Source organism: Carassius auratus, chromosome 10 (assembly GCF_003368295.1).
Source record: "Carassius auratus strain Wakin chromosome 10, ASM336829v1, whole genome shotgun sequence".
Lineage (NCBI taxonomy): Eukaryota > Metazoa > Chordata > Actinopteri > Cypriniformes > Cyprinidae > Carassius > Carassius auratus.
The window spans coordinates 6,216,736-6,242,242 of record NC_039252.1 but is presented as its reverse complement, the minus strand read 5'-3'; the positions used below and the strand labels follow the sequence as shown (position 1 = coordinate 6,242,242).

Genomic DNA, 25,507 nt, shown 5'->3' with positions numbered 1-25,507 from the left:
AATCATGGGTCGCAGGAGGGGATGCTCCCGATCAAATTATTTAGGCTAAGCATCAACATTCACATGCTCACTGTTATTTTTAACAGAATAGACTGAAATGAGCTCGTAATCATGACTTTATAAGTTGAAAAGCGAACACACTACTCAAACGAACCACACTTTGGGGGTCAAACGCGCTCCAGCATGGTTAAGTTTGTCTAGTGTGAGCACACCCTAATTATTCTCCCGCATCCCACACACCCGAGCCTCTACCCGCACATCAAGTGTTGTCCCACGCCCAGGCTACAATAAATATTTTAACTGCTACTATGTAAAAGGAACACTGCTTATTTGTTTCAAGTGTTTGCAAACCAAATCTTAAACACTTGTGTTCATAAGCAGTAATATAATACTTTTCAATGAAAAAAGAGTGCACAAATCACTGCTTTTGAAAATGCATTATTAGTTGTGCATAAAATGCGATTAAATCACAGACAATAATGCAATTAATCGCAATTTTAAAAAATTGTTGTATTTTTTTATGAAGAATTATAATATACATTATTAAAGTTACATTTACTAAAATATATGCAATTGACATTTGATTATTAATAATACTAATAATGCTGTTTTGATTGAAATATAAGCAAATATATTTATTGCATGTCGTCTAGGAAAGTGTCAGGTACTTGTTTGCCTATTCTTTTGCCAGGGTTTCACAGTTTTCTCGCTTGAATTATGGCTATGGTAAATCATCAGGTTAAATGAAAATATTAGAGCGTATGGCTATATCCAAGAGCCATGTGGAAGCACTTGTGTTTAGTTATCCTGTCGTGTTGAGTGTAAAGTGGCGGCTACCATCTGCTCTGTGTGGTGATGCTGCTGTTTTATTCATTAATGCCACCTCCAAGACAATCATTAGCAGACAATGCTAAGCATTTTCTATCTTTTTGTGGACAAAACTGAAAAATTCATCAGTTATTTAAGATCGCATATACATTTCCAGATAAAGAAAAACGTTTGATTGAAGAATACCGGAAGCGTTCTTTTTAAACCCCGCTGAACTTGGTAACCAACGGTACAGAAAGCCAACCCAGGAATGAAATACTATCTTAAGCAGTAGACATGGATCCAGAAGAGCTAGATTTCAGCTCGAGCCTCGCAGACTTATTCCAAGCAACATCAGATCCGTCCCACAGCCGTGCTTCCTTCCAGGTGACTGCAACCAAAGCTTCTCCCTTCCCCTGTAAGCTCCTGTAAGCCCGAGTGGGAAAGAGCTCTGGGCTGCAACAATGCTCTCTTTGTCTTGCACCAACACTCTACCTACCAGCCAACTCTTTGATTGTGAGCCAGACAAACCACTGTGTTGGGTTACACTTCTTATAGCCAAACACCATGCTTGCGTTTAATATACTACAGTCGTTCTGCATTTCGCTTCCTGTCAATCAAAGCGCCGAGACGCGGTGGGTTTGGCCATTACTTCATTATGTAGGAAAAGAAAAAAAGCATGTTTATTATGATCGGAAAATTATCCAGACACATAACGGCTGAGATAAGGCAGGTGTGCTTCCAGAGAAGGGTTCTCCTCCTTTAGCGCCTCAGTCAGTGGTGAGGTTATGAATCCTTTAATCCTGCCGTTTTCAAAGGTCACACGCTGACTTCAAGGATCACATGAAAGAGATGCGACTGTGACAATGAGTCTGGCGTGAGAGAGGATCTGAGAAATGGGTTTTAAAGATGAGACGGTACAAGGTTTGAGTCTATACGGGGAATTTGCGCTCTAAAATTTCCCACAAAAATAAGAAACCTCAGTGGAATCGATACCTGAAGATTTGGGCACAGTCAGGGATTTAAACTATCCCTTCATCTAAAGAAGTCAATTTTGGCAAATAACCTCTCACATAAATTTGATTATTGAAATTAATTTTGTACACCCATAGTTTACCAGGAACAAATAAAGCTTAACTAAGTGCATTTGATACAGTTATTCACAACATATCAGTACCATACTGGTTAGAGGCTAATATCACAGATTTATTTATTTATTTTGCACATTACTGTTCAAAAGTTTACAAAATTACAGTAAAATCAATTACTGTGAACAAGTTTTGTGAAATATTATGGCAATGTAAAATAACTTTTTTTGGAATATATTTTAAAATGTACTTTATTTCTGTGATCAACTCATCATTAGTGTCACATGATCTTCAGAAATCCTTCTAATATACTGATTTGCTCAAGAAATACTTCAGATTATTATCAATGTTGAAAACAGTTGTGCTGCTTGATATTTTCACACTCCAAAGAACAAGATTTATTTAAAATAGAAATCTTTTGTAACATTATTAATCCCTAATATTTACATTTTGCTCAATTTAATGCATCCTTACATAATACAATTATTAATTTTATTTAAAATATAAATAAAAATAAACCTTACAGAACCATTTTTGATCGTTCATCATCAGAAAGTGTTCACTAATGTTAACTAAAGACACTAACAATTAAACAACGCTGTTAAACAATCTTTTGCGAAATCACTTTTAACATTTATTTTATTTTGACAAAATAGTGTTGAATTTTAATGTAAATGATTCATCAGTTTTCAGCTGTAACATGAAAATGAATCATTGGTTTAACAAGAACAGCATTGGGGACCTTGAAGTGCACTTTTTTTGATAAGCAATGGCCCAGCAACCCCCCACACCATGATTGTGACCAGTTTGGAGAAAGCAAACATTAAACATTTACCTCGGTCAGTTTTACTTTTCTCATCAAAAATCCTTTGCTTTATTAAATCTGTAAAGAATTTACTCTTGACTATATTTAAGAGCTTATACCTTTAGGTCATTATTTGTGGTACCATAAAACTACGATATTCTTTTTCAAGGATTCCTCAAACTCACTGGTTTCCAAATTTTCCAACCAGCCCTGAGCAGCGTCTCAGTTTTGTAAATGAATGTGATGATATAAAGCATCTTTGGGCGCAGAGCGAAGTCAAAGGCAGCTCTCGAAGAAACGCCACAGTGCCAGCTTCCAGATAAAAATGATTCCAGAAGCATGTTTACAATTCATTTCTCCGATGTAAGACATCCTCTTGGTTTTTTAATCTGTGATGTATCATGAAACTAAAAGTTATAGTTACAAGTACTAGCAATTGCCATTCATAAAGCTAAAACCTGCTACAAAAAGTTTCATATTTATTTCTTATTTTATTTTAGTGTTCCTGTAGCTCAACTGGTAGAGCACTGCGCTTATCAAGCGCAAGGTTGTGGGTTCGATTCCCCGGGAACACATGATATGTAAAAATTGATAGCCTGAATGCACTGTAAGTCGCTTTGGATAAAAGCGTCTGCTAAATGCATAAATTTAATTTTTACATTTAATTTAAATTTAAATGTAATTTAACTTCAGCAAACCCTAAAGCAAGTTCTATCTATATTCTAGAATGACTATGATAGTTTTCATATTTGTACTGAATTAGCATTTTCTGATCATCAGCGTCTTTGTGATTTGTGTGTTGAGGTATATGTGCATCCCACTGAAACCGATTTAATATATTTGTTGACTAGGGTGATATGTTTTGTTTTAGTTTTAATAGGAAAATTGTGCATAAAAAGGGCTCTTTGCATTGCTAAATGCTAAACAATTTTCAATGGCCTTAACAATATTTCTACAATTCAATAGACTGTTTGGTACTCTTAGAAGAACAAAAGTGCTGAAGCTGTCAGATGTTAATGGAGTTAACTAAACAAGCTGATTGTAATAAGTTGCATTGTTTTCTGAAATTCAAGGTCAAAACATTTTTACAGCACTGACCATGTCTTTTTTTTTTTTATTCAGTGTTTCTCATATAAACTTGGAGCTGAGATAATGTGTCAACATAATCCTTAAGAAATGGGTCTCAAGGTCTTTAACATTAAACCATTGCAAATGGACAAAATCCATAATAACGCTTCCTTCTGTGAAAAAGTCCATTCCCTGCTGTCCTCCTCACATCATAAATCCACTTACATATTGGTTTAGATCTGTTTCGGACTGTTTTCACTTGTAAATGGTGCATATTTCTCTCCTGAATCAGATTACTTTTTCACTGGAGGAAGTAAAATGATGGATTATGGATTCCAACGGACTAGAAAAAAGATCGTTTCAGAGCAGGGAATAAAACAAATGTGTGTTTGTGTTGTATCTTTACTGGCCATACAGAAACTATATCATCAATAAAGTTCGATCCATTAAACAAGAAGAAATATAAAAATGTGTCATCTTACATAAAGCGGTCATATTAACCTGGAATAGGAAAGAAATGTTTAATAAACAGGGTTGTGAGGCTGCAGTCCAGATCAGGGGAACATAAAGAGCACAAAACACTGTCAGACTAAAGCCAAAAGAGCTCACCCCCCGTCCCTGAAGAGAAAGAGTGTCTGAACTTTACAGAGCAACAGTGCCTTCTGCTGGACACTGCTCCATCACATTACACACAGAAACACTTCGATTAGCCGGTCGAGGTGTGTTAGAGCTAAACCATTCAGAAGCAAGATCGGGGTTGTCCAAGATGAACGGCATACCTGCGTGAAGTCTTCTTCAGCGTGTCTGGATTGGACGCCTTCTCCTCCGTCTTGTCTTTCTTTAGTTTCTGTGAGATGTTCTCTCGGATCCTCTCTCTCTCTGCTTCACGCTCGCTGTCGTCCTCTGAATCATCACCTGCATCCTGGAGTGGATAACAGACACAGACTGAAATACATCCTCAGAAACACTGAACCGAACACAAACCAAAGAGAACGTACCTCAGAATCATCTCCGCCACTTTGGTTACTTAACATACAAAAAAAAAAAAGCACACAAATTAAACAGTTTTACATTAATTATGCCTTACATCTGCATTATGAAACAAAGCTACAACGATGGACTACAACGCAGTATTATTTCTGTGAAGTCTACGTTTTTTTGGTTTCCTGACCTGTCGACGACAGGAACAGAGCTCAACTTGGGATCATCCTTCAGCAGGTCATGACTGCTTTTGCTTTTTCCTTTCAAGGTCTGCAAGGATAAATGAAATAATGTTGAGAGCACCTGCATATGTAATCACTGAATCATCTCATTGGACAGAAAGCTACCTGGCTGACTTGATTGACCATCTCCTCATCTTCCTCAGCCTCCTCGCCAAACGACAACAGGTTGAAATTCCTACAGAAAAAATATCCTGGTCAACATTACATTACGGAAACCTTACAGCAACAAAATACAAAATGAAACCATTTTTATAAATGTAATAATACAGAATAAAAAACTGAACAAATAGTGATTTGCTGTAAATCTATGCATGATTATTATTTGTCATATCAACTCTTCACTTTCTGTTTAAAAGAAGCTTGAAAACAAGCAGTAATTGTCATAATTATAGCAGAAATACAAAAAACATATCCTAGCTTAAGTGACCTTCAAACATCAAATTCGACAACAGGAAGAGTTTGAGTCAAAAAGCTTAAGAACCACTGGAATCCGTCACTTCACAGACGTTAAACGTGTTGTGAATGCTTGTATCACTTTGTCTTTAATGCTGGTATCTATAAATGAAAGAAATAGTGTACTTGTGACATACTTTGTTGCTTTGGACTGTGATTTCTTCCCTTCTCCTTTGTTTTTCTCTTTTTTAACTTTAATTTCACGTGGAATGATGTCATCGAAGGGAGAATGTAAGACCTGCACAAAACCAACGACTTCATTTGAAAACAAAGGTCAATAAAATGACAACGGTAAAGCCAGCTGACGATGGGACTGAATGAACCTCTGAGGATCGAATCTTGTGTGGGTTGAGCGGCCGCTCGTCTTTGTCACACTCCACCTCTGCTAACCTTAGCAAGTTATACACCGTGTCTCCTGTGACCTGCAGCCCAAGCACAACACACACGGTGAAATCAATCAAACACAAATAAGAAATAAAACTGATTATCAATAAATTCATCATCCTTTCCTTTCGAAGTGCTTGCTACGGATGCAAAAAAAGCAGAAACCCGAACCTGATCCGATTTATGACAGACGGCCATTTGTAAACGTGATTGACAACTTGAGGTCGTATTTTTTAACGTGTGAAAATTTCATACTCTAGTGTGCTAAGAAAAATTACATTTATTTTACTGTGCACTAAAAATTAAGGTCCTGTAAAAAATTTAATATTGCTGAAAAAAGTCTCTTATTCTCACCAAAAGCTGAATTTATCTCATCACACATACAATAACACTGTTAATTAACATTTACAATCTAAAATATTTGTTTTCTATTTAGATTATCTTTAAAAAAATGTCATTTATTTCTGTCCTCAAAGCTGATTTTTTTTAATCATCATTACTTTAGTCTTCAGTGTCACTTGATCTTCAGAAATCATTATATTATGCTGATTTGCTGCGACATTTCTGATTATTATCAATCTTGAAATATTTCTCTGGAAACTGCGATACCTTTTTCAGGGTCCTCTAATGAACAGGAAATCGAAAATAACATATTTTGCTAAATTATAAATCGTTTTAATGCCAATCCTTATCAACTGAATACATCATTTCTTGTTTATTTAGAAAATCCTGGCCTACTCTCATTTTTGGGAAACTATCCTTTTAAATGGGTCATTAAATATTCTTCACCTTTCCAAAAATGGTGTGTTTGTTGTTGAGCTCATCGGCCCGTCCGAGAGTAAAGAAGAACTGGCTCCCGTTATCATGAGGCCCTGCGTTTGCCATCGCAACCAAACCTCTCCGATTGAAGCGCAGTCTGGTGTGAAATTCATCCTGCATTGAAAAAAAACCCAAGAGTTAAATACAATAATCATGTTTTCCTGCACATTCTCATTCATACGCCAGTTGCACATCCACTAAATCTCGTAAATAACAAAAGCAAACCCAACCTTGAAAGGGCGCCCATAGATGGACTCCCCCCCGGTCCCAGTGCCTGTCGGATCTCCTCCCTGAACAATGAACTCTGGCACCACACGATGAAAGATTGTGCCATCATAGTAACCTGAAAAACAGAGGGGAATGTTTATGAGGAGTAATCAAGGTGTTTCATTTAAAAACATGATATTGTGACAAGTGCCTTGTCTTGTTTGCATTATATCTCTCGTAGTATGACGCCACCTACCCTCCATACAGAGCTGAGTGAAGTTCCTGCATGCCTTGGGAGCTTCCTTCGACCACAGCTCTATATCAATATCACCTGCCGAGGTCTTCAGCAAGACCTGTGACAACAAATCAGTGTGTCCTTACACAGATACAATGGGTTTGGTGCTTTTCAGTGACATTGGACACAGGAAATGAAAAAAAGGTTTACAGAGCAAATATAGCCTAATGCATTATATTTGATAAGCACACTTGTAAAAGACCTCTAAAGTATTAACGTAATCAACACTTTGCTTAAGAAAATACTGGTTCACAATCTACTAAATGCTTTATGCCATCCGATTGATAATTTGTAAGAAGGCATTTTAATATAATTATAAAAATTTCCACCTTAAAGTCATAGCTCATGTGTCTTAGCTGTGAAATCTTTACTGATTTTTATGAAGTAAACCCAAGAATAACTTTATGGCTGATGTTTCAAGATAAACCCTTAATGGACTTAAACAACTCCATTCGATAATTACTGATTTATATCATTGAATCCAAGTTGTCAGTTTTACTCTTATAAAGATCTCACTGAAAAACATTAAAAGCTATCAGAATTTCATCTTTTAGACAAATATCAAAACTGCTCAGTTTTTTTTTTCTTTTCTGAAATATTAACTCATATATATTCTCATACATATCATACTATATGAGCTATCAATGCTTATATATATATATAAAAAATTGAATTAAATGAAAATTAAATTTAAATTCGGAACTGAATCAGCACGCAGATTTCGATGCCTCTTAAAATGCTCTTAGACAGTCTGTTGTAAGACTGCTTGTGCATTCAACAATATCACTAGATTATTATTAAAATGTAAACTGATATTTCCTACTGACATACTACAGCAAAAAAAATAAATAACTGGCTTAAACCCCTTTTTTGGCAGTGAAATACTAATGCGCCTAAGACTTTTGCATAGTACTGTTCTTTACAAACGAAGTTGTTGCTACTTTATAAAGAATGAGCATACAGTAATTCACAGGACTGATTTTAACTTAATATCAGAGTGATTGACAGAGATACGGTAGAAACATTATGTGTGGTTTTGTATTAAATAATGACCCAGATCATGAAATACATTTATTAGCCTTAGAGTAAGGGAAGCTTGGGGAATGAGAGGATCCAAGGAGTGTGTGAATGCTTTGGATTTATTTTAAATCTTTTTCTTAAATGTTATCCTTTTTAGGATTTCTATCAATTCAGGCACCGTTTAGGCACCGGTACCGTTAAAAAAAATCGATACCCACCCCTAATTGCCGATACTGATACCGATATTTGACTTTATATGCCTGTTGTCTCCTGGGCACGCTGTCATCCAGGTTCATGCAAACCTAAACTTATATTTTTCTTAGACTTGGTCTGAATCATTTTTGGACCCAAATCTGTATGTTTTACTAGTAGTCCACTGATTGAAAAATGTTGGGGTATAATATGTTTACTTTATTTTGCTATCCTCATTTACATAAATGAACTATAATATCCTGCAACCACTAGTAAAAAATATATATAAAAATGTATATCTGATCTCTGAATAATTTTAGATTTAACTACCGTATATATCCTTTGGTTACTTTCACACTTAATTATGCCCATTAAAATATATTTTTCAAGTTTTTGTTACTTTCTTCGTTCATGTTTTTTAAGTGTATATTCACTTTTGCCAGAAAGTCATGTATGCCTAAGGTTGAAAATAAATGATGTTTATAGGGAATGCCCTTATAAATTGTCTTTTTTTACGATTTAGTTTTAATCCAAATGTGTGTGTTAAGTGAGTGAACATCAAAGACCCCACAACAGAAGTGCACGAGCACACTCTTTCTTTCTCGGTGTCTTTCTACCGTTAAGTAACTTGTGCATTGTTTTACTTACTTGTTTTTAACATATCCGACCAAACTACAAACTTTCCAGTGATAAAATGTATATTTACTCCACAAGCTCGCGAATGTTTAACATTATATTCATTGCACATATATCCTACGTAGACATCCTTAATCTCTGATAACTCAACTCTGCTGTCTGTTGTTCTGTTGTCTGTGTTTCTCTGTCTGAATATGGCACTTATCACATGCTGTGTGGTATCGGCGTTTGGTATAAGGGCATTTTAATGAGTACGAGTACAGGAGCTCAGTATTGGGTCCGATACCATTACCAGTATGGGTGGGTGTGTGGGTGTGTGTGTGTACTTGTTTTTCTATTCTGTGGGGACTTAAACCTGAATACACAAAGACTCATGGGGACTCGTGTCACGGTGGGGACCTAAATTGAGGTCCCCACGGGTAAACAAGTGAATAAATTACACAGAATGAAGTTTCTTGAAAATCTAAAAATGCAGAAAGTTTCCTGTGAGGGTAAGGTTTAGGGGTGGGGTTGGTGAAGGGCGATAGAAAATACGGTCTGTACAGTATAAAAACCATTACGCCTATGGAGAGTCCCCACAAGGATAGCTGACCAGACTGTGTGTGTGTGTGTGTATATATATACACACAGACACACAAACACAAACACACACACACACACACACACACACACACACACACACGAATACGATAATCAACAAAGCACACATATGCAAACTGTTACATTTTTAACAAATGTATAATTTCATAAGTCAAACTTTACAGGGCTAACACAAAAATGAAGTAAATGTAATAAAATGACTAACGTTACGTTGTTTTAATAAAAACGTACAGTGTTGCATGATAACTATATATAATAAAAATTAGACGAAGAATGGATCAAAATATGTCATCTGATGGATGTTACGTTTCTTTATTTCCCATGAATATGAGTTTGAAACTCACCTTTCCATTCGTGGGTGGCTCTTGAATATATATGTTGCTCATCTTTAATGCGTATTATCTGGGTATATTTCCCTCAAAGCTGGTTGATAACAAACGTACAAACTATACGCAGATATTACAAGAACATAATAAGCACGTCCGACAAATATGAAGTGTTTTCTTCAGTGATGTTTTCAAGCGAGATGTCACGCCGCCAGAGAGGATCAGTTCCTCACTCCTCCTCAGGCTTAGCGCCCTCTATCGGGACGGAGAATGGATAAATATTAATATACATCCTTTCAAAAACTATTATCGGAAGATTTAGAATTCAAATTAAGCATAATAAACGTTTTCCTATATTTAAATATGTAATTCTAAATATATAAAATCAGAATATACAACTGTAATTCAGGCTTCTGAAGTACTTGTTGATTGTGTTGTCAGGCGAAACATGTTACTTTTCTCCGCGCTGGTGAAGACGGACCAATCACAGCCTCTTTTGATTACAGGGTTTCTTTAATGGGTTTATAAAACTTCTGGGACAGGTTTTTTATTTAGCGTCCTTAAAGTCTGTTCTCTTTACACCATTACGCTCTTTATTTGTTATCTCGCTACTGAACGAGTCTGTAATTGGAACCACAGAGTAACTTCCTCGACGTTTCCAGTCGGAGTCTTTTACCAAGCGGATCGGTTTCAGGGTTTGAAAAGCGGTGGAGCAAAAACAAACGAGTTGTTTTGTTTTGATCTCTTATAATTTAAATTAATAAACTGTCGATGGTGCAATGGCTGTCCCAGGTATGTGTTCGCAGAGATGAATGGGTCTTCCATTAGTTTTGGTGAATGTTGTTGATGTGCTTCTTCTGGAATGTTCTGGAAACTCTCCTTCTCTTCATTAGCATCGTTACTTTGTCAACAACAGAGCTGTCGCTTACATCAGACATAGATCCTTGTGTTTCAGATTTCAGATTTTAATCTCAGTTGTAGGTAACCGTTAACTGATTTGTAAGATATATTTTCAACAATGTTTAATATAATGCAAGCTGCTCGTTGTTTTATAAATGGTGAGATACCTTCTGAATAGACATAAGACATCGAACGGAAACGCGTTTTCTGTCAGATAACGTTAGTGGCTGGTTTTGTGATGTGTCCTCGTTAATTCAAATCCTGAAACGATACTGAATGTGTTTTTTGTTTTCTAACAGGTCCAAACAAAGACAACATCAGAGCAGGCTGCAAAAGATGTGGATATCGTGAGTGTGATCATAATTTCTGTCTGTTCGATCTCATTTGTTTCTGTCTGATTCCATGTCTTTTTTTGTGTTGTGTTTTGTTTATCCGTCTGTCAGTATATGTTTATTTTTGTCTGACTCTCCATCTTGTCTTTTCCTTCTGTCCATCATCTGTTTACGTGTCTATCTATCCATCTATCTGTCTGTTTTTCTGTCTATTTTCTATCTATATATCTCTATATATTTGACTGTGTCTATCGGTTTTATCTATCTATCTATCTATTTTTTGTGTATCTATCTATCTATCTATCTATCTATCTATCTATCTATTTTATTGTCTATCTATCTATTTAATTGTCTGTTTATCTATCTGTCTGTCTGTCTGTCTGATGTATCTGTCATTGCTTTTCATCCGTGTGATGTTGATTCTTTCTCTCCTTTTGATCATTCATTGTTTTCTTCAGCTGGTCATCTGACATTTGAATGTCGTAATTTTGTCCGTGTGGATCCGAGGAAGGACATAGTTCTGGACGTGAGCAGCACTAGCAGTGAGGAGAGTGAGGAAGAGGAGCAGGAGGCTGTTAGCAAAGAGAAGGTCTTCGGCAGCCATTCAAAAGGTTTTTCCATCATTACCAGTTCTGTCTGAGGTCTTCCTGCTTTTTGTGTATACATAGATTTGACATCTTTTAACTGAGTGATAATATTGTTGATAATGATAATTTGTCGCTAAAACACAGGTTCTCATGAAGATTCTAGGAAAGAAAAACACAAAAAGAAAATCAAAGACAAATCTCATCGAAAGGCCAAAAAGAGGTACACGTGTGATCAATCATACCACTTTTTCACTTGCTTAACATAACCGAAGTATATAAAATACATTTTGTAAAAGTTTATAAAAATGTGCTTTGAATGTTGCATTCAAAATGATATATCCACATATTTATTATGATTAACTACATGCAGTTTTTTTGTAACCGTTTTATTTTCTCAAACTGGTTATCATGGGTTTCTTATCGGTGCACTTGTTATTCCATGTAGAAAAATACAATAAAGATATTATAGAATGGATAAAAGAATGAAAAAAAAAAAAAATATATATATATATATATATATATATATATATATTTATATATATATATATATATATATATATATATATATATATATATATATATATATATATATATATATATATATAATAAATTGTAAATAATTTTTTTAATAGGGATATGAGATTTTTGTATATTTTAGGTGTCGTTACTGTCATGTTTGATCTGATATTCATATGATTTGAAACTCTCAGGTCTTATTCATCGAGTGATGATGGGGAAGAAGTGAGCAAGAAGAAGAAAAAGCACAAGGGCCACAAAAAGAAAGGGAAAAGGGAGAAAAGAGAGAAAGAAAAGAAACATAAGAAAAAACATCAAAAGAAAGACACAGACTCTTCCTCCTCTGACAGCTCTTCTGGATCCTCAGACACGGACTGAAGCTTTGACAGAATCACAGCTGGAACATAACTATAAAATATCTTCTGCCAGACGCATTTGTACATAACACCTTTATACTTTAGAAATAAATTGTCTTTTATACTTGCCTCTGAGAGTTGGAGTGTTTTATTTTTTTGTGATTGTGTACAAATGAAATGAAAACAACACACAATCCTTCATGCGAATACTTTTACAAAGCTTATGTTTTTACAATGCTTCAATAGAACGAATGAAAAAAAATTATTATTATTTTACAGTAAAGTGCCATGGGTAATAAACTCTTAATAGATAAGCATGAAAAAATGTGAGTGGGGACCTGGCAGCTTTACTTATAATTTAGTGATAATTATACAAAACATCAGAATGCAGAATGCCACAAAAGCCATTGAATAATAAAATGCAAGGTCATACTTTCCTCTGGTTATTTCACAGTATGTAGTTAAGTCTTTCTGCTCATATCTAAAAGTGATAAATATGTATATAACCCACACAGCAGATGAGTAGATATGTTAAGGTTGGTCTAAATTGCTCCCATTCAGATTTTCCTTTAAGTTCAAATGCTTTATTGTCCATCTGACTCCGAGGGTGGAGCGGATGTGGTTGCCCAAGATCTGAGTCTAGCCACTTAGACTTTGTCAGGGAGAGGAAAGAAATGACCCATGTGCACAGATGACAAAGCTCTTTTCCATACTCACTCATTCCCTTTCCTGATTTTCTAATCTATTCATAAAGAAAATGACTTGAACAAACCTCTTTAATAAAAGTAAATGTCCTGAAACAGTGCAGAAGAAAAAAGTCATATATATTAACATCACATAATTTCGTGATAAACACACATCTTGTTTTCTTTATTAAAGCTGCGGTAGGGAACTTTTGACGCTCTCGCGGTTAATAAACAGAACTGCTTGCGTCTTGCGGAAGAACATCGTAGCCGGAACTACTTCTCTCTGTTTATGTCTATGAAGAATCAAAAAGGTACTGGGTTACTCCGCCGCGGTACCCCCGAAGTAGTCCGAATATAAACACTTATTATAGGTGCACCCTAGTGATTCAGGACAAGCCAAAAATACGGTTTGGAAAATGGATTCATGGTGTACTCGGTTATTATATACATTTTTCTATATTTTGAACACAAACAAAGTTACGGACCGCAGCTCTGACTGGTTGTTTCTTACCGGGAGCGGTCTGTAACTGCAAATGGCAATAGGACACTGGGAGGAGCCAGAGGAGCTTGATTTTTTCACAGATTATCTGTCTCATATACTACTGTCAGGACATAATGACAGGTTTAATAAATATGTAAAAAAAAATTTTTTTTACAAAAGTTCCCTACTGCACCTTTAATTGTTTAAGTTTAATTATTTAAATGATTGTATTGTCCTTAATGTTATCAGTACAGTCAGGTATAAATAGGCCCCTAATAGCAGTGTGTCCTGTATGGTTCTGTGTACTCAGAATTGTTAAAAGTCATAAAAATGGCTGCTAGTTTCTACACTCATAGCAACAGTGTTCACTTAGCTAGCAATAAATCGATTCTGAGGCTCAAACTGCTGAACAAACAAAAGCCATGTCAGCTGTCACGTATCTTTAATTAATAGCAGTATCCATAATGGGGAGTAGTATCTATAATAATCTTTGTTTCTTGTCAAATGGTTTGACATATATGAGAGGTGTGGCAGCAAATAACATCAAGGTGTGAATGCTAATAACAAACTAGCAGTAAATTCTTGGAAAAAAGACATTTGTGGTTATTTATAATCATTGGCTACAGCTTGCCTTACTGGACTTTGAACCGATAAAAAAGGGCAATGCATATTTCGACAATAAAAAGTAAGTATTGACCTTTATATAGGCATTTCCAAGGGTGGGTCTGAGTATGTGACGTCTCAAACCCTATATAATCTTGGCATGTGGTGTCCACGTTTCAGTGCATAGTGGAATATCTTGACTCAACTGAGAAAAACAAGGTAAGGCTACAATTAAATAATCCATACTTGTTGGTAAGCTTCCTGTACAAGTACATACTATTTAAATGTCATGTTAACTATTGTTTAAAAAAAAACATATTTGTCAAATTCTATGCTTTGGGGGAAAATGACAGCGTAAAAAAGTTCTTGACCCCCTAAATGTCTTTACCTGTCATAGATCATGGAGGTCACTTCTCAACCTACTGCATTCGAACCCCAAGACTTTCACTCGGGCTTGATGAGCTGCTGTGACGACGTGGGTGTATGTAAGTGATTACAAGAGCACGTAACATAACATATCGTTAGTAAATATATCCTGCCGACTGGATTGACTTTTAAATCAATCATGTCATTTTTTAGGTTGTTGTGGCCTCTTCTGTCTTCCTTGTTTGGGCTGTTCCATTGCCTGTGATATGAATGAGTGCTGCTTATGCGGTTTAGGCATGCCCATCCGAAGTGTATACAGAACTAAATACAACATACCAGTCAGTATATATCTATCTATCTATCCATAAATATATAGATAGGGCCTATTATTTACAGTTTTGTTTCATTTGCATCTCCAGGGATCCATGTGTACTGACTTCATGGTCGCGTACTGCTGCATGAGTTGTGCCGCCTGCCAAATGAAGAGAGACATCAAAATAAGGAAGAGCAATGGGACACTGAAACTATGAGAAGTGAAAAAGGAGCATCTGTTCTATGGCGAGTCCTTACGTATTGCTCTAAGGGAGTTCAATGTTAAAGGGAGTTGAAGTTAATCATTTGAAATTTAATGAAACGTTCAAAGCATTGTGGTTTCCATTCAGTAAGTTTGGAGGGTTAATTTCACTCAAAATAGTCATGCTTCCACATGTTATCAAATAATGTAGCTCAGAAGGGATTGGGTGGTGTAACCAGCACATTGCTGATTGTGTGATTTTAGTATATTGTCAGTGTAGTCTATTGGTTGTGTTGTGAAACATAGCATATCTGTGTAAACAGTTAAAGAAAAGTGTAATTACAGATGTAGGTAGAACTTCAATGCAATGCTACAGAAGCCAAATTCACAGTGTATTCTTTGTAAAGTTACAGCTGTATTCATTTTCTTAATATCTGCTACAAACACAATAAAACATGTTACAAGTACTGTGTAGTATTGCCATGATGCCATATGTCATGCCTGTACATGTACAGACAACTCTGGTTAACATTGTATTGTAACAAATATTCTTTTCACAAACTCTTCCGATCTTAGAAATAAAAATATGAAAATAAAAAATTCTTAGATGAGATTTAGTGTTCGTTACATGTTTGCTTATTTGAATTTGGACAGCATCAATAGTCCTGCATGGGGATTTTGGAGCCAAACATATGATAAATCACATTAAGGTTGAAATATTTTCTTCTGTTTCAGGTTATGGCGCTGTTGTGTAAGTTGCTCATAGGTGGACATCGTTGAGACGTAAACACTGTGTGCGCTTTAAAAAACCAAAACAAATGTTGACCGACAATCTTAATAGATCTGCAAAGAGGAGCATAAATGAGCAGTCATAACTTGTTCTAATATTCCAACGTGAAGAGAGCATTTGAGATGGGTCTTTAGATTGTTAATACTGTCTAGTTGTTGTTTCGAAATTAAAGGCTACATATTAGATAATGTAACTCTGCCATAGCAAGATAAAACTTGATCATTGACAATGTATGCATATTATGTACTTTAGTTCCTTTATTATTCATGGTATTAATTTAGTAGTTGTGTTGATTACTCTTGTTTATCTTTTTGTTAATACAATTTATTTTATAACACTAGTGTGTTCTTTGTATTAATAATAATGTAAGACACTCTACACATTAACAATATATCACCAATTCTTCAGATTGGTCAGCTGACAAACTCACTCCACTTAACATAATAATATGAGTAGATTACATAGAAATGCAAAGATGCAAATAGACGCGAATTCACACCTACTGTATGGAATCAAAATTCTTTAAAAATATGTGAATTTTAACACATCAACCACTTGTAGAATATTTAATGCTGTATTTAATGCTGTGATTTTTTTAAAATGCAAACAATACGTAAATGTTTTTTTAAATGTTGTTGCCAATGTTAAAATGTACGTGTTTTTGAACCATTTGACATTTCATACCTGCTGTGCAATATGATTGAAACGAATTGGCCCTCTTCCGTGCAAGTTAAAAAAAATTCCTGAAAATTCGCTTGTCGCCTTGTCATGCACGCCAATCAGCAAAGAGATTATTAACACATTCACTTTTGGTGTTCAGACACCTGCATTAGTTGTGTCCATTGTGAGAAATGTCTACATTAGTAGTACTTGTGTGAAGCCAAATGAATACACTAGACCACATGTGTCAAACTGTTCTGCAGAGTGTAGCTCTAACCAGCTTCAGAAACACCTGCCTGGGAGTTTATAATCCTGGAGACGTTGATTAGCTGCTTCAGGAGGGTTTATAGGGTTGGAAGACTGCAGAAACTCTGCAGAACTGTAGCCCTACAGGAACTGAATTAAACACCCCTGCACTATTCGTAAAACCTCTACATTTTTTTTTCTTGTTTTTTCTCTATTTCTCATAAGGTCACAACTTGCTTTCTGGAGAGCATGAGTATGACCATTCAGCCACGGTGCAGTGTTTCTCTCTAACCTTTTTTAGACAGATGGAGGAAACATTATGTTATGTCCATACTGCTAGTCACCACATCGAGTTTATCAGAGGTGAGGATCCTAGACGTCTGGAGGCCCTACGCAAAACTGTGAGGGGATGGGGGGGGGGGTGCATTTGTCTGTGTTTCACATTGCTCGAATCGCGCTCACAGAAAGCGCTCGAGAAACAGTGTCTCTTCCGCGGCTCGGTACACTTTCAACTCACTTTTTTAGTTCTGACTGTGACATTCACATTCAGTTATCTGACTGATTTTCACATAGAAAAGGCGACAGTGCACCGCCTTAAAATAAATAATCATTCATGATTTCATAACAGCTGGCCAAATTAAACAAATCTAAAATTAAATCATCTTTGAGAGCAAGGGGGGGCCCTGGTGTTTCGGGGGACCTATGCAGCTTGCGTATTTTGCGTATAGGGAGGATCGTCTTTGTTTATGGGTATTTATTAAGAACACAGAACACCTCATGAATCCTGAGAAGTAAACAGTGTGTACACCCAGTGCGTAGCTGTAACCCTCTGCTGGATAACTCATGTTATTGCTTTGAGTGATGATAAAGTTAGGAGTGAGATTTTTTTTGCAAACTGTAATGTTATTAAATCAGTAGTTCTTGGCTAACCTATGTCAGCTGTTGAAACTGAATAAATGAATGTATATACTGTGCCGAGGAATTCTCTCATGCTGTTATTTAGATATTTCAAAGTCGGTTCACAGAAATGAGGGGTTTATAGAGGCAAAATCCTTGAACAAACCATTCTACGGGTCCCAAGATCCATTCATGAAGTGGGAGAAATCCACATCTCTAATCTTTGCCTGAAGAACCTAAAATTTAAATGCCATTAACCCTTTATCCACTGTATTTATGTCATCTTCATTACTGTTCACCTGTTTCCGTGTGGGCTGCAGATGGGAAAGTGTGCATTTAAATATATTTGTTATTAGCAATGACATGGAAAAATGTTGCCTAGCCTTTTTATGGTCAGTGTTGGCATATTTCAGACATATTACAAATTTACTTTTCGTATATATATATTATATATATGTATATATATATATAAAATACACATGCAGACATATTGACATGAAAATACTAAAGCTGTGTTGTAATTGGTTCGTTATTTGTCCATAAATCAGTAAAGCTATAAATGTTTGTTGACACAGTAAAATCTGTGCCAGGTTGACTCCAGTAATCAGGCATTTTTCTTGCTGAATGTAAATGATAATTACAAGTTATGCCAAGAAATTATTCAAATGTAAGCTGCTTGTTTAAACCCTTAAGTGTTTTTTTTAAATAATATTTGTATGCTTACCATCAGGAACTTAGATCCATAGTTCTATATTTTCCATTTGTTTTTTATTTGATTGTCACAGTGCTTTATGGCATTGTATTTTCTTTATTCCTTCATTAAAGATTTTCTTAAAATCGCTCATTTGTTTTCCAACAGCATTAAAAAAAAAGATTTTTTTCAAACAGTTATTTTTCAGTTGTTGTGTCTTGATTTCTTGAAGGACCATTTCCATTTATAATGCCGCCTTTCTTGCCACCGATTACCTGAAGAATCTTTTAGAACCAGCTGGAAGTGCATTTGTTGCTTTTTTGTTTTGGATTGTTTTTCAGTATGTGTTTACGATGGATTTTAAATGTCCTTGTGACCCTGAGAAAAATACTCATGTCTGTGTAGTTTACCTGACTTTGCCCACCATCTCACTTTTCATTTCAGTGATGATTACGGACAAACACAGGAGTTTTTTCTGCAGCAATGGGACAGGAACAGCATACAAGAGCATGATTATTTTAATGTCACTAATTAAAGGACTCTCAGTAGCAAGCCTGTGGATAATTACAGTACTAATGAATGGGGACTGGTATGTGTGTCTTACAACAACTAACTATGACTTGCCTTGGGATATATGTGTTTATTAACAGTAAAAGCAGAAGTACAAACAGGCAGGGGTCAATCACCAACAACAGCCATAGCCAAGGCAAAAAAAAGACGTGGTCACAAAACAAGCACATGGTCAAGGCAGACATTCAAAAGTACATATATATATTTTTTGTTTGTTTGTTTGTTTATTGAATCGAAGGAATCCCAATCTTCACAAAAAAAACAAAAAAAAACTTTTTTATCCTATAAGGGAGTTGAGGATTTAAATGCAGCCTTTATAGACCATATATAACAGCTAACAATAATATTTAAAGGTCCCCTTCTTCGTGATTCCATGTTTTAAACTTTAGTTAGTGTGTAATGTTCTTGTTAGAGTATAAATAATATCTGTAAAATTCTAAAACTCAAAGTTCAATGCCAAGCGAGATATTTTATTTAACAGAATTCGCCTACAAAAAACGACCCGTTTGGACTACATCCCTCTAGTTCCTGCAGTAATGACGTCACTAAAACAGTTTTTTGACTAACCTCCGCCCACATGAATTCACAAACAGGGGGCGTGGCCTTGTTGTGCTCCGACGGAGAAGAAGGAAGAGCTTGCTGAGGACAGCTTCCTCAATCTCAATCAGTTTAATGCCGGATTCGCACAAAGATTATTCTTGAAAGATGGAGCAGTTCCCTCTTTGTCTGGAGAAGGTGTTGTGGTCCATAAACAATGCCTTCTCCAGACAAAGAGGGAACTGCTCCATCTTTCAAGAATAATCCAGCCAGCAAGGGTCCAGTAAGTTCCTTCAGGTGGGCCAGCACCCATTTTTCAAATGACTAAATGACCACAGACCTGTAGTCATTTAGTCCTGTAATTTTGGGTTTCTTTGGGATGGGTGTAATGGTGGAGCGACTGAAGCATGAAGGGACTTTGCACAGCTCCAGTGATCTGTTGAAGTTCTGTGTGAAGATGGGGGCCAGCTGGTCAGCACAGGATTTCAGACAGGCTGGTGTAACACATACTGGTGCCTTCGCGTTTTTCCTCTTCTGCTTCTGGAAGACCAAGCACTAGGGGTGTAACTATTCTCTCATTTTATTGATCTTGAAACATGATTTTTGAATCGTGAATCGCCGATTTTGGACAGTAATCAATAGAGCAGTAATCGGAGAGCTTGTTAGTCCAAATTAAGAAGATTAGAAGCCAACAAAGATAAAAGCAAAGATTAGAGAAGCAGTCATTGATAATAAAGACATGCACAAAACAAAATGTTCAAATTGTATTTCTGTGGTATCCTTGAACACACCATTATCTCAACTTGATGTAAACACACTAAAAACTTTGCAGATTGTTTCATTTAAGGATAGCTACCTCATAAATTGCAAGAGATATTTTTCAAAAACCCGTATGACCTGCTCTTTAATACAGGTTTAGCTGATTTCAGTTTCTGCCTGTAGGTTGGTATAAGATGAACCAAATGCTGATCAGAAAGCCATAAAGCTACCTGTGGGACAGAGTGATATATATCTTTTGCTGTGTAACAGTGATCCAATATATTACAGTCTGTGGTGGGAAATGTTGTCTGTATTTATGCAGTTCACGGCAGAGATTTGCTTTATAAAAGTCTCAGGAAATGATTCAAACAGAGTCTGGGTGTTATTGTTCTGTTGTTGTTCTGTTTTTGAAAAGCCAAGCTCATATATGCTTGTGGAGGAATGTAAACACTTACGATATGATCATGTAAACACTAAAACTAAAATTCAAAACAGCTTGTTGATTGAACTTGTTGTGCTTACATTAAATTTGAAAAAACATTATTCTTTGCACCTCTTGGACATCACATTTCTGTCACAAATTTTTAAAAGGATTATTTTTAAATCATATTTATTTCATTATTCATGTAATCTATTATGTTTCTGCTTTTTCCAGAGACAGTTCTAGTCCTCAATCAAACATACAGGAGAAGCATTAGATTTGACTTGGCCAAAGACAACTTGTAAAATCTATTTTTGTTTCTTTCAGTTTATGCATTTTGAAAAAGGTGCAAAAAGTCATTAAAAAAATCTGAAAAGAGGCCAATATTTTAATTCTTTCCCATCAGCGAATCACAAATAGTAGGATTAGTACTGTTAGTACTGTTAGTAAGACTAGTAAGCAGTGTTGGGTAAGTTACTTAACTACTAATTACATCTTCAACCGTGTAATTAGATTACTGTTCTAATTACTTTAAAAGGTATTGCATTACTCAATGAAATGAGCCTACAACAGTTAAACAATAGAAGGAATGACATGATGAAAGTGCTCTTTTAATTCATTCAGATGTACTCACTGAACTATCTGTGCCTGTTATCTCACAATTAATTCATATATTTTTTTTTTTAAGGAGATGGCCATTTATGTGTTATTCACAGTGAGTATTGTTTGGACATTCACAGCTATAAGACAATCTCACTGTAAGCCAGCACTTGCATATCAGTATAATGAGTATTTTATGGAGGAGACCGGCCTCTATATAACAGAGGAACTGAAAAAACTGGCTAAAGAAAATGCAAAGAAAAGTGGAGAGGAACAAATATGTGAAGTCAGATCCTACCTAGGCAAAAAAGCAGCCACTGGAGGGAGTTTCACCACAGGCTGCAAACGCAGAGGAGCCAGAGCGATCTTTAGACACTCACACATCATCAGAGCATTTGGGAGAAACAGAAGAAAAACAACCTCTACTAGAAGACAAAAAGAGAAAAGACAAGTAAAGTGCATTGTATTGATCTGATCGAAACTCTTAATTTCCAATTTAAACCCCCCCCCCCCCCCCCCAACAAAAAAAAAGTTGAAATAAATGTGTTGACAAAAGAGTGCTGATGTACAAAGCACATCTATTATGTGCATATCCTGTGTACTGTAGCACATCCTACTGATCATATCAGGTGGATCATATTATTTGTGATCTAACATGATTGTTTCTCTTGTAATTTTCATTTGATTATTTTGTAATTATCTATTCAATTAAATTATAATAGCTTTCTTAACTCTGTTGCATGTGTTCTGGTATTAATGTTACAAGCAATGTCTGTGTTTGGAATCTGAAATAGAAGAGATGTCTGAAGAGGTTAATGAGGATCTGACCTACGGTGCCTCCACTAATATTTGGTAGAAATGAGCTAAGGCACCTGTGAAAATAAATCTGCATTGTTGATCTTTCATCAAAAAAAAAAAAAACACAACATTCTAACCTTTCATTGAAGTAAAATAACTGAAAGTGGGGAGAAAAATAAATGTTTTTCTCCAATGCATTTTGGTCACAATTATTGGCACCCCTATAAATTTTAAAAATGATTCTAGGATAGAATTTTGTGTGTGTGTGTTTTTTATTTTTTACGAAAGGTCAAAACGATAAACAATGCAGATCAAATCTTTTTATTATTTTTTATTTGTATCATTGTTGTTTAGTCTTATGCAAATATGTTCTAAAGCAAAGCTAGCTAGCTTGTACTATCTTATAATTCGGTGGTGTGTATAAATAATAAATGATAGCTCACAGCTATCTAAGGGGAGGTATTTTCACTATGGGACAAATTCTTTACTTCTTTCATTTTTCAGGATGATATGAAGAGTTCATTCCTTCCTTGGTACTTGGTTTTTCAGACAGTGCTTTTTTTTCAGTTGTTTTATCTTTGTGTTCTTCAAAGACCATTTCTAGTTACAACAGAACCTCATTTGACCACAGAAGAAACCTGAAGAAACTTTTTGAACCAGCTGGAAGTGCATTTGTTGTTTTGGATTATTTTCCAGTACGTGTTTAACATGGGTTTTAAATGTCCTTGTGACACTAATTAAATTATTAATATCTGTACAGTTTACATGACATGTCCTGCCATCTCACTTTTTATTTTAGTGAAGATTATTGAAGTGAAGTGACATGACATACAGCCAAGTATGGTGACCCATACTCAGAATGCGTGCTCTGCATTTAACCCGTCCCACACACACACTGTGAACACACACCTGGAGCAGTGGGCAGCCATTTATGTTGCAGCGCCCGGGGAGCAGTTGGGGGTTCAGTGCCTTGCTCAGGGGCACCTCAGTCGTGATGTTGCCAGCCCAGGACTCGAACCCACAACCCTAGGGTTATGAATCATACTCTCTAAGCACTAGGCCACGACTTCTATTGACAAGCACATAAGGAGTATTTTCTGCAGAAATGGAACAGGAAAAACATACAGGTGCATTATTATTTTAATGTCATTTATTAAACCATTCTCAGTAGCGAGCCTGTAGATAATGACAGTACTGATGGATGGGGACTGGTATGTGTGTCTAACCACAACTAACTATAACTTGCCTCCTTATGAGCAAATCTTTTGAAAAAAAAAAAAAAAAACCCTACTGAAACTACAGAAATCTGACTCAAAAAAGGTTTGTCCCGAGTAAGTACTTTCACTTTAGATTTCTTATTAAATACTTTTTGTTTCAAACAGTCTTCATAAGTATGATTTCTTCAGTTCATAATAGGAAGGACATGTTTTTTATGAAGTGGGGTAAAAAGTACAACACACTACGGTGCCAAATGTTTACTGTGTAAAACAATGCAGTGTTAGAATGTTACAGCCTGATACATAACGGCCAACAGCCAATGGTGTACGTGCCTCACATTCACATGCCTGTTACAGAACAGTTACAGAAAATGCTAGTTTTATAAATGATAGTTTGAGGATTTGAGGGGGGAAAATGTCACAAGGAGCCAGAAAAAGTCTAATTTGGAGTTAAAGAGACCATTTCACTCTTACCTTTTTAGCCCAAAAAGTAAATTCCGGATGATCTTGATAGAGTAAAAAACCCTTTGACATAAGACTTTCATTTCTAATTGATATATTATTGTGACAGTTACTTTGTTTGAGAACAGATAATACAATGCAAATAATAAATGTTTTAATAATTTATACCTTTCTTGTCTTTCTTTAAGTTAAATAAAATCTAAAATGTTGAATCAAATACAGTATTGTTGTAGTTACTGAACACATTTATACCTGTTATCCTGCAATTAATCCATACATTTTCTTTGTAAGGAGTTGTCCATTTTGGTTTTATTTTGAGTAAGTATCCTTTGGGCAATCACATCTGTCAGACAATCACACTGCAAGCGACCACTTGCATATCAGTAAAATAAGTATTTTCTGGAGAAGGCTGGCCTCTACATAACAGAGGAATTGAATAAAATGGCTGAAGACAAGAGCACAGGAGCAAATACATGATGTCAGATCTTTGTTAAAGCTTAATCGTTCTCAGCGAGACATTCCAGAATCACAGCAGCAGGTGAAGGGGCTTCCACAAGCATCTGATCAAACAAACCAAGAGAAACTAGACCAATCTTCAGATTCTAGTTCTATATCGTCAGAGCATTTGGGGGAATCATCTGACAATCCAGCTCTACTACATGGAAAAACTGTTTGCTCTACAAACCGGTGTATTCATAATTAAGATAATACATAACGCAGCACAAACACTGTGTTTCTAAGTAAGCTTGAGGATGGCTTCTTCTACTCATTTTCTATGGTCTCTGGAAGACTGTATACATCTGTCTTCTGTAAAGATCTAAGGATTCTTAGTAGCAACTGTGTGTGTGTGTGTGTGTGTGTTACTTCACAAAAGCAACCATGAATTTGTGCTGTTTTGCTTTCATTCATTCATAATTATTGCATTTAATCATTAATAATTTTTAATAATAATTTAAACCATTTATAACCTTCATTGATTAGTCTCCACTTCAAGGTTTTTAATATCATGTGATGTTGTTTTGAAGCTGTAATTTTATTATTTAATAAACTGGCTAAATTTTACTTCTGGTCTTCATTTGACTAAATTGTCTCTTTTGGTATTAATACTTTTTTCTGCAAAAGTAGTTCCCAATATGCTTTGCACGAGACTTAGAGAAGTTGTTACATAGAGCTTGGCTATAGAGAAGGTGTTGAAATTATATTGCTAGTGGGCCTATTTTTTGTCATTCTTGCTAGTAACAAAATCTTACACTAGTCATAGTTGCTTTTTACTTATGTTATGACCACTGTAGAGTTCAGTTACAAATCTTACTAGTAAAAAAAAACTGACTAGAAACATTCTTGCATACTTGTTAGCTTTCGTTGAACTATTCACAAGGTTTGTATTATTTCACATTAAAATTATATCTTTTGACACTGAAATCAGACTTGAAAAGGGAGACACTTTGATTAATAGTTTGGCTCCCAAACTCTGGAATAGCCTTCCTGATAATGTTCGGGGTTCAGACACACTCTCTCTGTTTAAATCTAGATTAAAAACACATCTCTTTCGCCAAGCATTCGAATAATGTATCTTTTTAATTGTGAGTGTAGTT

At 35.6% G+C, this 25,507-nt stretch overlaps 2 protein-coding genes across 3 annotated transcripts; one reads left to right on the top strand and one right to left on the bottom strand.

Moving 5' to 3' along the window:
• Window positions 1-4,490: 4,490 nt before the first annotated feature.
• On the bottom strand, window positions 4,491-10,162 carry LOC113110452 (spliceosome-associated protein CWC27 homolog). The gene is made up of 10 exons (XM_026274637.1): window positions 9,942-10,162; window positions 7,111-7,207; window positions 6,878-6,990; window positions 6,618-6,761; window positions 5,768-5,866; window positions 5,582-5,682; window positions 5,097-5,166; window positions 4,940-5,019; window positions 4,767-4,794; window positions 4,491-4,690 (listed from the first exon to the last, which is right to left on the bottom strand). The coding sequence occupies exons 1-10, from the start codon at window positions 9,981-9,983 to the stop codon at window positions 4,508-4,510; spliced, it is 957 nt and encodes a 318-aa protein (XP_026130422.1). The 5' UTR covers window positions 9,984-10,162; the 3' UTR covers window positions 4,491-4,507.
• A 270-nt stretch (window positions 10,163-10,432) lies between these two features.
• Window positions 10,433-12,743, top strand: LOC113110451 (protein SREK1IP1-like). 2 transcript variants are annotated; one of them, XM_026274636.1, is made up of 5 exons: window positions 10,433-10,715; window positions 11,123-11,170; window positions 11,614-11,766; window positions 11,887-11,962; window positions 12,453-12,743. In XM_026274636.1, the coding sequence occupies exons 1-5, from the start codon at window positions 10,703-10,705 to the stop codon at window positions 12,634-12,636; spliced, it is 474 nt and encodes a 157-aa protein (XP_026130421.1). In that variant the 5' UTR covers window positions 10,433-10,702; the 3' UTR covers window positions 12,637-12,743. The 2 variants fall into 2 exon arrangements, with proteins under 2 accessions (XP_026130421.1, XP_026130420.1); XM_026274635.1 differs by lacking the exon at window positions 10,433-10,715 and adding an exon at window positions 10,820-10,981.
• Window positions 12,744-25,507: the final 12,764 nt, after the last annotated feature.